Source organism: Amorphotheca resinae (assembly GCF_003019875.1).
Source record: "Amorphotheca resinae ATCC 22711 unplaced genomic scaffold M430scaffold_1, whole genome shotgun sequence".
Taxonomy (NCBI): domain Eukaryota; kingdom Fungi; phylum Ascomycota; class Leotiomycetes; order Helotiales; family Amorphothecaceae; genus Amorphotheca; species Amorphotheca resinae.
The window spans coordinates 817,527-829,770 of record NW_020194471.1 but is presented as its reverse complement, the minus strand read 5'-3'; the positions used below and the strand labels follow the sequence as shown (position 1 = coordinate 829,770).

At 47.7% G+C, this 12,244-nt stretch overlaps 5 protein-coding genes across 5 annotated transcripts; 3 read left to right on the top strand and 2 right to left on the bottom strand.

Annotated features, from left to right (window-relative positions):
* Positions 1 to 2,844: 2,844 nt before the first annotated feature.
* On the top strand, positions 2,845 to 3,654 carry M430DRAFT_46442 (hypothetical protein; the record flags this gene model as incomplete). Its single annotated transcript, XM_024867844.1, has 3 exons — positions 2,845 to 3,089; positions 3,148 to 3,315; positions 3,363 to 3,654. 3 exons carry the CDS (start codon positions 2,845 to 2,847, stop codon positions 3,652 to 3,654), a joined length of 705 nt encoding a protein of 234 aa, XP_024724870.1.
* Positions 3,655 to 3,738: 84 nt separating this feature from the next.
* Positions 3,739 to 4,546, bottom strand: M430DRAFT_14619 (hypothetical protein; the record flags this gene model as incomplete). Its single annotated transcript, XM_024862994.1, has 2 exons — positions 3,739 to 4,403; positions 4,498 to 4,546. The coding sequence occupies 2 exons, from the start codon at positions 4,544 to 4,546 to the stop codon at positions 3,739 to 3,741; spliced, it is 714 nt and encodes a 237-aa protein (XP_024724869.1).
* A 1,451-nt stretch (positions 4,547 to 5,997) lies between these two features.
* M430DRAFT_38125 (hypothetical protein) lies at positions 5,998 to 7,637 on the top strand (the record flags this gene model as incomplete). The annotated part of the gene is made up of 2 exons (XM_024867219.1): positions 5,998 to 6,261; positions 6,314 to 7,637. 2 exons carry the CDS (start codon positions 5,998 to 6,000, stop codon positions 7,463 to 7,465), a joined length of 1,416 nt encoding a protein of 471 aa, XP_024724868.1. The 3' UTR covers positions 7,466 to 7,637.
* A 748-nt stretch (positions 7,638 to 8,385) lies between these two features.
* On the bottom strand, positions 8,386 to 11,337 carry M430DRAFT_54868 (hypothetical protein; the record flags this gene model as incomplete). The annotated part of the gene is made up of 1 exon (XM_024868501.1): positions 8,386 to 11,337. The coding sequence occupies one exon, from the start codon at positions 11,335 to 11,337 to the stop codon at positions 8,434 to 8,436; it is 2,904 nt and encodes a 967-aa protein (XP_024724867.1). The 3' UTR covers positions 8,386 to 8,433.
* Positions 11,338 to 11,500: 163 nt separating this feature from the next.
* M430DRAFT_130750 (hypothetical protein) lies at positions 11,501 to 12,217 on the top strand (the record flags this gene model as incomplete). Its single annotated transcript, XM_024862156.1, has 1 exon — positions 11,501 to 12,217. The coding sequence occupies exon 1, from the start codon at positions 11,582 to 11,584 to the stop codon at positions 12,215 to 12,217; it is 636 nt and encodes a 211-aa protein (XP_024724866.1). The 5' UTR covers positions 11,501 to 11,581.
* Positions 12,218 to 12,244: the final 27 nt, after the last annotated feature.

Below are 12,244 nucleotides of genomic sequence, written 5' to 3'. Positions count from 1 at the left end.
AGAGGTAGAAGAGAGGGATTGAATGACGAAGGAGCTAGTGGGCCGGGCTCGCTAGTCGCTACGCAGATAAACGTTAAGGCAGCAAGGCGAAGGGGGAAGGGCGGCAAGAGAGGGGTCTTCGGTCTGGAGCTGGAGCGGACACTGAAGCACGACGATTGACGGTGATGACTTCAAGACCCAGAGGTTAGATGTGTAGGTATGCAGGCGAGAACGTGTGTGTATGTGTATGTGTGCGAGGCTTTTCCGTCCCAAGATTGGCGCGTGTGGCACAATGAAAGGCTTTACTGGCTATCTATAGACTATAGGAAGCAGTTTTTAACCCACTCTGTCCTGTGCTGTGGCTGGCTGTGGAGGCGGATTGTCACTCGCAGGCTTGCACCCTTGTTACGCGCCCCCTTCCGCCGCTGGACTTCGCCTCGGTTGTTCCTCTATCTGACCTCTGGAGGCTCTTGTGACATGCGACCTCATTTATATCTTCATGCGGCTCCTTTGCTTTTACAATCCCTATAGTGTGTGCTGAGTAGGTACCTCTTTATAGATGAGGCTGGTGCCGCGTATCTCGGCTCCTTTTGGCGCCATAAAGGTCAAGGCCACCCTTGCAATCTTGCCAATCAATCGCTCAATGATTTGCATCACTGAAGTGATAATTATCTTGGACAAATCTGGGGAAATGGGGGAGAGATCAAAACACCAAACCACTGGCACGTACAGTCGTCCATCGTGCTTCTATTTTGATATCACGGGCTTCTACAGCTTTGCGCCATCTACCCATCCAATCCATCCGCAACTATTCAAAGAAATCTATCATCCTAATTATATGCTCCGATTCCTTCCCAGACGCCACTACAGAAGCTTTCTTTGTTAATTTAGCATACACTAGCAGAATCCACCCTTGCATTCAAAGCTGAGGTATCCCCAGCATCACAGCATTCGAGTCTTCAGTTCCGTAAGCTACCTACTCAATAACGTTATTTACCTCGGCTGTTTGGAGGGGCGTGATGGGTCTTCCAGCTCTCTTCTAAATCATCGTCGGGCAAGGAATCTGTGTACTCATCGTCTGCGTTTCTTCCGCTCGTTTCAGCCCTCTGCGATCCGTTATGGAGTTGACGTGTTGGAAGCATTGATCCGCTCGGCGATTAAAACTGACTGTCTTTTGATTCGATCGATCTGACACTGCCTCGTATCCTCGTTCTTCCCTGCTAGCATTGTATGCAAAATCTCAGCTGTCTTGGGTGTATCATCCCATGCAGATCCATATTCGAGTAAAATAGTCGTCAAATATACTCATCTCTATATCTACGGAAAATAACATTCTCCAATGGGCCCATTGGCTCCTTCGCCACCACAGGAGATTCATGCGTAATATTCTTCCTTTCTTGGGTAGTTTCCATGAACTTTCTGTACACAATCCACCAAAAATGGCGACGATCTAGCTTATCTGCTTGATCCCAGACACAAGAGGTAAATCAGATAGCATAAGGCTCCCGAACAGCTGCTCGATGCTGTTCTGAGCAGTTTTCTCCTATGCATGCTATTTTCGCTATTTCCGACATGTTTACGGGAACCTCTGTGCGCTTTTGCCCATCTATTTGCGCCCACGGTAAATCAGATCACCAGATCTTAAACTTTTAGCCAAATCTCGCCGAGTCGTCCATAAATCAGGTATACTATGCCTAGCCATTATTCTCTTTAGATCTCCTCCGGCGAAAGATGAAATAGACCCTCGTTCTTCCGTATCTAGTACCACGGCGGATTCATTCCACAAGAGGTAGAAATCTTGAATATCGTCTTGTGGAGGAGAACGTTGAGTTCAGGAAAATGTACAAGAAGAGCCTAAATAGATGCGCAACAGGTTGGAATAGCATTGGTAAGGGCGCCAAAGATGACGGTAATGAAAAAGACCTTCCACAATGCCACCTTCATTGGGACTATAGTTGCCCTGGTCGTCGCTTAATGCATGCGTACAGTACCAGGTAGGTGTACCTAAGGTAGCTACTTGGACTTGAACAGGTATACAAACAAAATCAGGAATACCATACCATGGCATGAGAATCTTTGAAGGAGCAGAATGAGAGGCTAAGATGTCCATAAAATGAGTCAGGCATGATGAGGGCGATTATTGCAACAAATTTAGAGGCACAGAACAGGAAACCATTCTCGAGATGTTCACTTTGCTTTCTGGCATTCCGCTGTATAACTGTGCTGCAAAGGGTGCCAAGAGTTGCAGAAACATATGGGTAGTCCCTCGTATGGATTGGGTGCACGTCCAAAGTAGTAACCAAATGAAAATACTGACAGGTATGCGGTTTGGCATAACTTGAATGGGCTACCACGCATCAAAGTCTAGGTTATTATCCAACACCTCGACGAGTCTCGACGCCAAGGAGACAGCACTGATTAAATAAGTGGTAGGTATTCGATCTCAACTGGTCCGATGCCAAAGGCTGCGTGTCTTTATACTCCGAGAACGTAGATGGCGATAGATGGGAGACAGCGGCCAGAGCCGCATCGTACCATTGACTTTCCTATACGGTACCACTTGTGGGTCCCAACGAAGATAGTAGAATTTATTGGCTATAATCATGTATCAGCCATGGGATCAAAGAAACCCTCCTCCGTCCCAAGTTGACTGTTCTTGAGGCCATCAAGCGTGTGTATTAAAGGGTGAGGGAGGAGGGGGATCGGCGCAAGGTTGTTATCAAAGGCAATAGGCGGTGAGGATTATGAATCGGCATTAAATATCCTCACCGCCTTAGCTGTTCTTCATCCCACCAAGGAGGTAGGACGTCGGTCTCCTCGAATGTAGTGGATCTGTTAACAAACAAACAAAGATCTGCCCCAAGGATGGTGTTGTCACGTTCTCCATCCCCAGAGTTCTCTCCTTTGGCAATTGGAGAAGATCTCACACCTCTGCCCGTTTACAAAGCAGCGTCCACTACGTCCGTCAACTTTTCCAACCTCCTCGAGCCTGCGCTACAACTCCATGAAGATCTCAAATCCGGTTGTGGCGGGCAATTATGGCCAGCTGGAATGGTCTTGGCCCAGCATATGCTGCGCTATCATAAGTCTTCGCTGAAAGATGCAAGAATGTTTGTCCTCTTCTCCTCCTCCTAAGCTTCAATGCTAATCCATTTTTTTTCTGAGCAGTCTTGAGCTGGGTGCTGGCGGCGGCCTAGTTGGATTAGGTGTTGCTATTGGATGCCAGGTCGACCACCCTATATATATTACAGACCAAGAAAATATGCTTCCGCTCATGATCCAAAATATCAAGCTGAATGGTCTGGAGTCACGTGTTGTACCCGCGGTCTTGAACTGGTAGGTTGCTTTCGTGCTACATGGATTTGATTCTAACAAAGAATCAGGGGGGATCCACTACCACTGGAGGTCGTTGAACAGAAGCCCAATGTAATCTTGGCTGCCGACTGCGTTTATTTCGAGCCGGCATTTCCATTACTCATTGCTACTTTGGAAGAACTTTTCGGGCTTTGTGAGGATGCGGTTGTGTACTTCTGCTTCAAGAAACGGAGAAAGGCAGACATGCACTTCATGAAGAATGCGAGAAAGAAATTCTTGGTGGAAGAGATTGAGGATATCGACCGACCCACTTTTTCAAGGGAGGCTCTGTTCCTGTACACATTCAAACGAAAACCATGATTTTATAAGCAGCTGGTATGTCTATTCTATTATATGCAGTATATTGATTGCATTATGTCCAATGCTATCTTTGTACTCTCAAACTTACTCCTTCGAGCCGGATTCGCTCTCACCCAAATTCACACCGAGTAATATAGCAGGCTCGTCAATTCTATGATGCTCATAACTCAACACACCTACAGCCCCAGGTTCCAGCATCATTGGCAGTCTCATTCCGAGCTCGAACCCAATCCAACGTTTCGCAAATGCTCTCAGTATATGTCCATGCGCAATCAGAACCACATCGACACCTTTTTCACCATGCATATATGGTCCCTGGATCTCCCTGATCTTAGCTATGATTTGATCAAGACGGCTCGACACTTCCTTGGCTGATTCTCCATCCTCGCAGCCATCCGTCCATATATTCCAAGGCCTGTCTGTGTCCAGACCTCGCTCTTTTCGACCTGCTCTGATCTGAGCAGTCAAAAGGCCTTCGTACGCGCCATATTCCCACTCCCGAATGTCCTCGGTAATTTCAGATTTCCCTTCAAGGATTTCCTTCGAGGCATTATCAAACAGCAACTCGTATGTTCGCCGTGCTCGTGTTCGAGGACTGATGAACACGCGGGCTACTCTCGACGGATCAATAATCTTCCCGGCTCCTACGACCTTCCTTGCAGACGAGGAGATTTGAAGTTCGCCATTCGGAGTCAACGGGATATCACTGCGGCCAGTGTAGCGCCCAGAGATTGTCCACTCAGTTTCCCCTATAGAGAAATCAGATTTTTTACTCGGGATCAGAGCTTCAATCTATCTGCCTTTTACCTCACCCAGACTTCAAGGATTTTCATTGTAACATACCATGGCGTACAAGGAAGACCCTTGGAGTACCAGCATCTTTGTCGGGCATTTTGAAGCTCAATACAGTACCTGAGTATTGATATCAAAACTCTCTGCCCCATTTGCAACACTCCCAGGAAGCGAAAATGCCTGAACGGCCCCACCAGCACCCGAAAAGCTTATTATGTAATCAGCCTTTATCGGTACATCAGATACGGGGGAAACTTGGCTTCACAGTAGCAATGTCAATTTTGCAGAGCTGGGAAACGAGTCGACTTGGAAGTCCAAGAATTTTCCCTTTTCGGCCCCAACCCGCAAATATCTACTCTTCAAATATAAATAATAGAATAATCAAGTAATGCGTACAGCGGCTAGATTTTCTATCCAAGGCCTGCCAACCCATAGGTCTTTGAGATGAGCCTAGCTAGATATGTACGGCTGGAGAAGAGAAGAGATTCTACTGCTGACCATAGTACGGTCAGTGTAGAGAGTTTCCGGTCCTATAGCATTCTGTCCTGCTTTCTATGTATAGTATTTCGTTCTGTTTCCGGTCCCATAGGATTTCGTCCTGTTCTTTTCGTATGGTTTTCGTTTTGTTTCCGGTTGTATAGCTTTCCGTCCTGTTTTTCTACGAACCTAAGAGTCGATGTTCGTGAAGGGCACACAGATTTGCTAACATATTCGTTCCTCTCGGGTATCGAGACACACTTCACGGCCTGACAGTGCCTTATTTCTCATACCAGGCCGTTCACTATTCATCACCTTACTTTTTGACTCACTAAATTTCCCAACTTTCTCTGAGCATGTAGTCTCACACCTCCAAACACAGGATACAGTTTCCCTTGTTCCCCAGTCAAGTCAGATTACAGCTGGAGAACCACGTTCCTGATCTTCTCAATCACTCATTCACGTTCCTGACCTTCTCAATCACTCATCTCCTCCTACATACCACATACAAAGACACTCACCTCTTCGACAGTCCTGGTCTCCACATCCAGGATCCTGTACCTTCCCAGATCCTTTTGTTGATCTTCAACCTCTCCTAGGGCCAAAGGAGCGGCGGCATTCACCATATTCAACATCCAGATCTTCCAGATCTTCCAGCACCAAGCATCAACCAACTTCTTACAGACAATCCTGTTAGTCTGTTGAATTCAATCATACAACAACCTTTGAGAGATCTACCAGGTCTCAATCCACCTTATTCTCTGCTGTATGCAGCACAGATCCCTAGTAAGTGCAGTCGTTACTTCGGTTTTGATCCTTGGAAGTCGTTTGGGAACCCTTCCAGTTACACGTATAAATCACGTTACCGGACGTGTCAAGCACGTGTCTGATTCACAGGAGAGAGTCCCCTCATTTGTACCATTTGAAACTGGTTCTATGTCTACATCTCTTTCTTAAAATGTTATCTGATGTGCCTATGGAGTCCCGGAACTCTTCTGTTGTTTACCTGTGAACAGTGGATACTAATAATCATGTCTACCTAGCTGTTCCCTAAGGCTCACAACTACAAGAACAATGAGTGCCAATCTTACTCTCGCCAGGCGGGCAGGGCTTCAGCATCCACAAAAGAAATGCCGAGTCTGCTTCGAAGACTCTTTTGAGGATGATCCGGAGAATTGGTTCATTTACGAATGCTCTTTCTGCCAGCTGGGCGTCTTTTGCGCAAAATGCCTCAAGCAATGGTTTATTGAGGCTTGCAAAAACGAGTCCAACATGCCTCCATCTTGCTGCAGGATCGTTCCCATTTATGCAGTATCTGCTGTGCTACAAACTTCTGAAGTTAGTAATTACTGCCGTTGTACCAGACTATTCAAGTATTGACGTCTTATAGATCGAGCTCTACAAGGCCAAATTTGAGGAATGGAACACAACTGATAGGCTGTATTGTCCTGTACCGACCTGTTCAACCTTTATTGCACCCAGACTATTCTGGTCCGAATTGAAAGAGATACCTGAGGAAGACAAGTCCCCTTCTACAAGAGCTCCAGAAGAAGGCGCGGAGTACGACAATAATGGAACCCGAGTGTGGCTGCCAGGTGATCCGATTCATCACTACCAATTCGAAGTGGCCGGCGTGTGGGACGCGTTGCCGTATCAAACTAGACTCACGCTGCCAAAAGTGATGCAGCCCGAGGTCAATTGTCCTACGTGTGGCATTTTGATATGTACAACGTGCCATTATCTCAAGCATCCTGGAGACTGTTCGACAACCGACCTCGACCCAGAGCTAGAAGCTCAACTAAACACAGGAGAAGTAAAGAGGTGCCCTAAGTGTAGGATCGCTGTTCAAAAAATTGACGGCTGCCTGCATATGAGATGCAAGTGCAGCGCAGAGTTTTGTTGGAACTGCCTGCGGCCTTACAATGTTTGCAATCGGGAATGTGAAGCGCGAGCCTTTGAAGCTCGGATTGCTAATGGCAACCTCGACATCTTCGAGATTTTCGGCGACGACGAGGGAGAGGACGAGATCAACGATAACGGCTACGAAGTTGATTCTGCACGTAGTACAGAAGGCTCCCAGCAGCATGATGGCCATGAGACTGGCGACCAGCCACTCGAGGAACATAGACATATACAACACGACTTGAGGCGTATGTTGTCCACTGACGGCGACTTCGACGAAACACGGAGATGTCTTGTTTGTGTTAAGCGAATGAAGCCTGCAGAACCCCTCCAATACGAGCCGACTGTGCATGGAGAGGGTGATAATCTGCCTGCATCTGAGTTACCGCTATTATGGCCGACGGATACGAATGGGGAACCAGTCTGGCAGTGTGGAGGCGGACACTTTCAATGTTACAGCTGCCCAAGATTGCCTCCGTCTGACAGAGTTGGTGACGAGACCCGCATATACAAATGCGATTGTAACATTGCATGCGGGAACTGCATGGATGACATGAAGCCGGGAGACATCGACGTAGCTTTCAAGTGTGCATGCGGATTTATCGTTTGCGGAGAGTGCAAGGACGCCGAGTTGGAGTGACCGCCGCTGATGTTGAAACTGGCTATTAGCTCTGGATCGATGTACGATCTGGACCTTGATGCTACTCGGTGGTTATTTGAGATTTGTTTAAGACGGGAGAGCGTCAATGACGGCGTTATGGGAACACAAGGGGAGGCATTGCTCGGTTTTGATTGCTCGTCTTATTTTTGCGCGTCGTTTTTTCCTTTTTCTTTTCCTTTTCAAAAGCTTCTATGGCTTGCTTGCATTTGAGCTTGTCTCACTTGCCACTCGGTCTCTAGAAGACAAATCTCAACTCATTGTGTAGAGTAATAAGGGAGAGCATCACTGACGTTAGGGAGGGGAAGCATTGCTCGGTTTTCATTGCTCGTCTTATTTTTGCGCGTCGTTTTTTTCCCTTTTTTTCCTTTTCAGAAGCTTTTATGGCTTGCTTGCATTTGAGCTCGTCTCACTTGCCACTCAGTCTCTAGAAGACAAATCTCAACTCATTGTGTGGAGGAATAAGGGAGGGCGTCACTGGCGACGTTGGGGCGACATAAGGGGAAGCATTACTCGTAATAGCGAGCCCTACTTTTGCTCATCGGTTTCTTTCTCAAAAGCTTTTATGGCTTGCTTGCATTTGAGCTCGTCTCACTTGCCACTCAGTCTCTCGAAGACAAATCTCAACTCATTGCGTGGAGGAATAAGGGAGGGCGTTACTGGCGACGTTAGGGCAACATAAGGGGAAGCATTACTCGTAATGGCGAGCCCTATTTTTGCTCATCGGTTTCTTTTCATAGGCTTTTATGGCTTGCTTGCATTTGAGCTCGTCTCATTTGCTACTCAGTCTCTAGAAGACGAACCTCAACTCATTGTGTAGAGTAATAAGTTAATGGAATTCCATTCTGCAATTTGTTCGCTGAAGTGCGTATGAAAATGTCAACACGAATCAGGTCCCATATGGGTATAAAAATATTATTTTAGAATAAAGTCTATCGTACATGTATATTCTACATCTCATGGACAACAGAGTCTTCTCCGATGTCTCCCTTCAGTCGAGGGTATTTTGAAAACCTACGAACTGGAGAATGCAAAGGCTCGAGATCTCGACTTATGATATCTCTCACAACAGGCACTACCTTTCCCGTCCCATCGCGGACGTACTCGTCTTGCAGCATTCCATGCAGCTGCCCCTCAGCATTCAATGCCTTGTCCAAAAGATCCAGCGCTTTGTGTGTATTGCGACTTTCCGATGTCATCTTACTATTCGCATCCTCCTTCGCCTTCATAGCCTCAATCAAAGCCCTACGATTCTTTATCCTAGATATACCCTTCATTGTGATGTCGTCGGCTTGAAGGTTGGCTTTCTCCAGTCGGTCAATTACGTCCACTGTCATGCCAATGTCCTGCATTCGAGCATATCCGACTGCTAAGCTGTTCCATGTGACTTGGTTAGGTATCACGCCTCTGGATTCCATCATCGTGAGGACCTTCTCGGCAGCTCGAGCTTGCCGATGGGAGATAAATATATCGAGGAGAATGGACCAAGTGTATACGTCCGGAAGAGGCGGACTCTGACAAGAATCTGAAGATGCTTGGACATCCGGAGTCCCGCCATTTATCAATGCTGCACGAGGTGAACAACTTGTGTCCGAAAGGCTAGTTTCATTTCCTGCACCGCGGCTAAGAGGCTCTGGAAGGGCTACCTGGCTCTTCGACGTGGCTTGATTTGCGGTATCCGTCCTAGCCAAAAGTGAATTTGCAGAAGTAGAAAGCATATCTCCAATGATACGAGGACACCAGTCAAGCGTCTTACTGGACTGGCCAAACGCCATGAGGAATAGATTATAGACATGGGTTGATTGCAGGAGCCCAGAGACAACCGTGTTTCCAGTCGATACCAGATGCTGGAACCAATTATAGTAGTTTATTGCATTCTGCGGTGTGCTTTCCATAAGAAGTCCAGTGAGCATGACAATCAGTGTAGGGGCCGGAGGCTCCATCACAGACTCCGACTTGCTCGAGTGCGGTATTAGATCTCCAAAGCGTGTTAGGAAATAAGGGATGATCTGAGCCAACGGTCTAGAGTCAAAGTACTCGCAATAGACCGGCAGCATTCTCTCAAACGACGTTGGAGATTTACGACGTTGACTCGAAGAACGCGAAGGGGCTCCCCCGTGGTTGAGCAGTAAGATCGCATGCAAGATGTCAGTACCAATATGCGCGTTATGAATGCCACTTTCCCTGATCATGCCAATAACACGTCTCAGAGCAGACTGATCCATGCGCAGCTTGCTGTCATTCAATAATATAGAGTATGTATGCTCGTCCGCCTTGATGCCATTCTCTATCATCATGTCGTAGATTTGCCATCCAGTTTCGTGATCTCCGCCCTCAAATGAGTTCCGCAATAAAATGTTGTAGATGATAATATTCGGTTTCATCCCGCATTCCAGCATGAATTCGAATATCTGGGAATCAGAGATACCGGTGCTGGAATGTCGGCCCTTCCTCTCAAGCACACGTGCACACAGACTCAGCATCTTCGGAGAATTGAAGTCACCGCCTTGATCACGTATCCTCTTCAAAACTTTGAAAGCCGAATCGGTATCTCCAGAACTGGCTAGCCGATAGCTGAACTGAATTAAGGTGTTATGATGTAAGGGATGCTCAACGTCTTCTAAAATCTCATAGAGAGGCTTGACTTGGGCCTGATCCAGATTTGTGAGCAGCAAGTATATCGAACTCTGATCCAAACGAAGATGGCCAGGAGGTCCATTGCGTAGCAGGTAACAGATAACTCCATAAACTTTCAGAACATCTCTGGGCTCGGGGGATTGCTTATTTCGAAGATAATGAGAGACAATAAAGTCCACGGAATCAGAAGCAGCATAATCTGGGGGATAGGGCTCTGTGTAGGTAGCTGCTAGAACCTTCAGGGACGCATTTGGATATTTATCCAAAGCAGTGCAAATGAGCTCTGGCCAGAGCTTCTCTCGCTGGGCCTCGGGGATCATCTCCCATGAAGCACGAAGTGTGACTGAAGAATCGTGCTCGATCAACGCTTTCTTGAATTCTTCAGGAAACTGATTTTTCGCAGTGCTGATAAATGTCGGGCGCCTGCGGTAGTATTGGTGACGCACATTGAGAATTGCAAAGCGTCTTTCCCAATCCAAGAAGTATGAGCTTTTGCCAGGCGTCCAACTGACCCATTTGGTAGGTTTCCTTGGAAGCTTGAGCTTCCTCATTTGACGGTGATTGTAGCGTAGAACATGAGAACGTCTCTTGAGAAGTCTCTGCGGAATTCCCGCTTTCCTAATCCTTTTGTGTGTCTTGGCATTGATGCCCGCCGTGCGGTTGGGAGGTTTCGGTGTGGGCTCTTTACTCCTCGATGTCTCGTTCCCAGTACTGTATGCTCCCTCTTTCAACAGCGTCACTGATAGCGGAGCCGCATTCCGCTGATGCGGTTTGCTCTTGAGGCCACCCCAAATTTCCTCATACTTCCGGCGAAATTCGTCCGCTGGAGAGGGTGTTGCCTCTTTCACCTCCCCATTTGCAGCATATGTCTTGCCGGTATCCGGAAGTCCATTGCTGTGTTCTGAAGGGTCATCAGATATGACTGCGCCGTGGGGTGTTGCGCTTGCGTGGCTCAGTCGAAATTTGGGTTCACTGGGCTCCTTTTTCACTCCTAATCTGCGCGGAAATAGGCCCTCAGAATGATGCCCTTCTCCACTAGGCCGAGGAATCTTACGGTCTTCCGCATCTGCACGGGGTACCTGGCCTAACTGTAAGCCAGAATAGGCTTTGCGACCCCTAGGTGGCCATGGCGTGAAGACTCGAGGCGCGAGGAATGGGAGGATGGGCAAATCAAACGTTGACCAGCGTTTCTTCGGTGGCCCCGAACGTAGAGGCATCAGCTGCTAGTTATATTCGTCTAACTTTCCATTGTGTGGATGGTGTTGGCAGCGAAGGGGAAGGGAGGTGGAAGGATTAGTTAAGGTTCTCGATATACGAATGTTTTTAGTGCAGCCGATGCCGACCAGGCTGAGAATTTCAAGGGTCTGACATCAAGGCCGCCAAACATTCAACCAACTGTTTACTTTATTTACAGTAACCCCACAAGCAGACGAATTAAGTTACCTCCTCTTCCTCCAAACAATGTCAGCTACACATGCCTCTCTGGGCGCGGCAGCAGATGAGCGCAAGGCCCGTCTAGCTAAGCTCAAGTCACTTAAGCGCAAACAACCAGGCGATGAGATCGTGGCCCCCGAATCAACGCGCTCTCCCTCACCACCAGCCTCTCCCAATGTTGCAGCACTACATCTCTCAGGTCGAAATTATGACCCAGAAGTCAAAGGCCCAAAGCTTGGATTCGAAGCGCCGCCCACACTGGCGCTTGAGAAACCCACGTTAGAGCAGCAGGCGAAAGAAGTAGAGGAAGAGATTAGGAAGAAGGCCAAGGAGGAGGAGCAGGACGAGAAGGGCGTGGATCTGTTTAAGCTGCAGCCGAAGAAACCAAATTGGGATTTGAAGAGGGATCTCGATAAGAAATTAGAGGTGCTCAATGTTAGGACAGAGAATGCGATTGCAAGGTTGGTCAGGGAACGTATTGAGGGTGCACAGAAGGCAGCGAGAATAAAAGCTGGAAATGGAGCTGTCTCGGCGAGCGATGGGGGAGAAGAGATGGGTATGGAGGGTGTCGCTCTTGTAGAGGGGGTCAAGTTACGGGAAAGAGAGGAGGAGGAGGAAGAGCGAAGAGAGAAAGAGGACGAGGAGAGGCAGTTGGAGCCTTGATTATGCATTCTTGATTATGTATAAAAT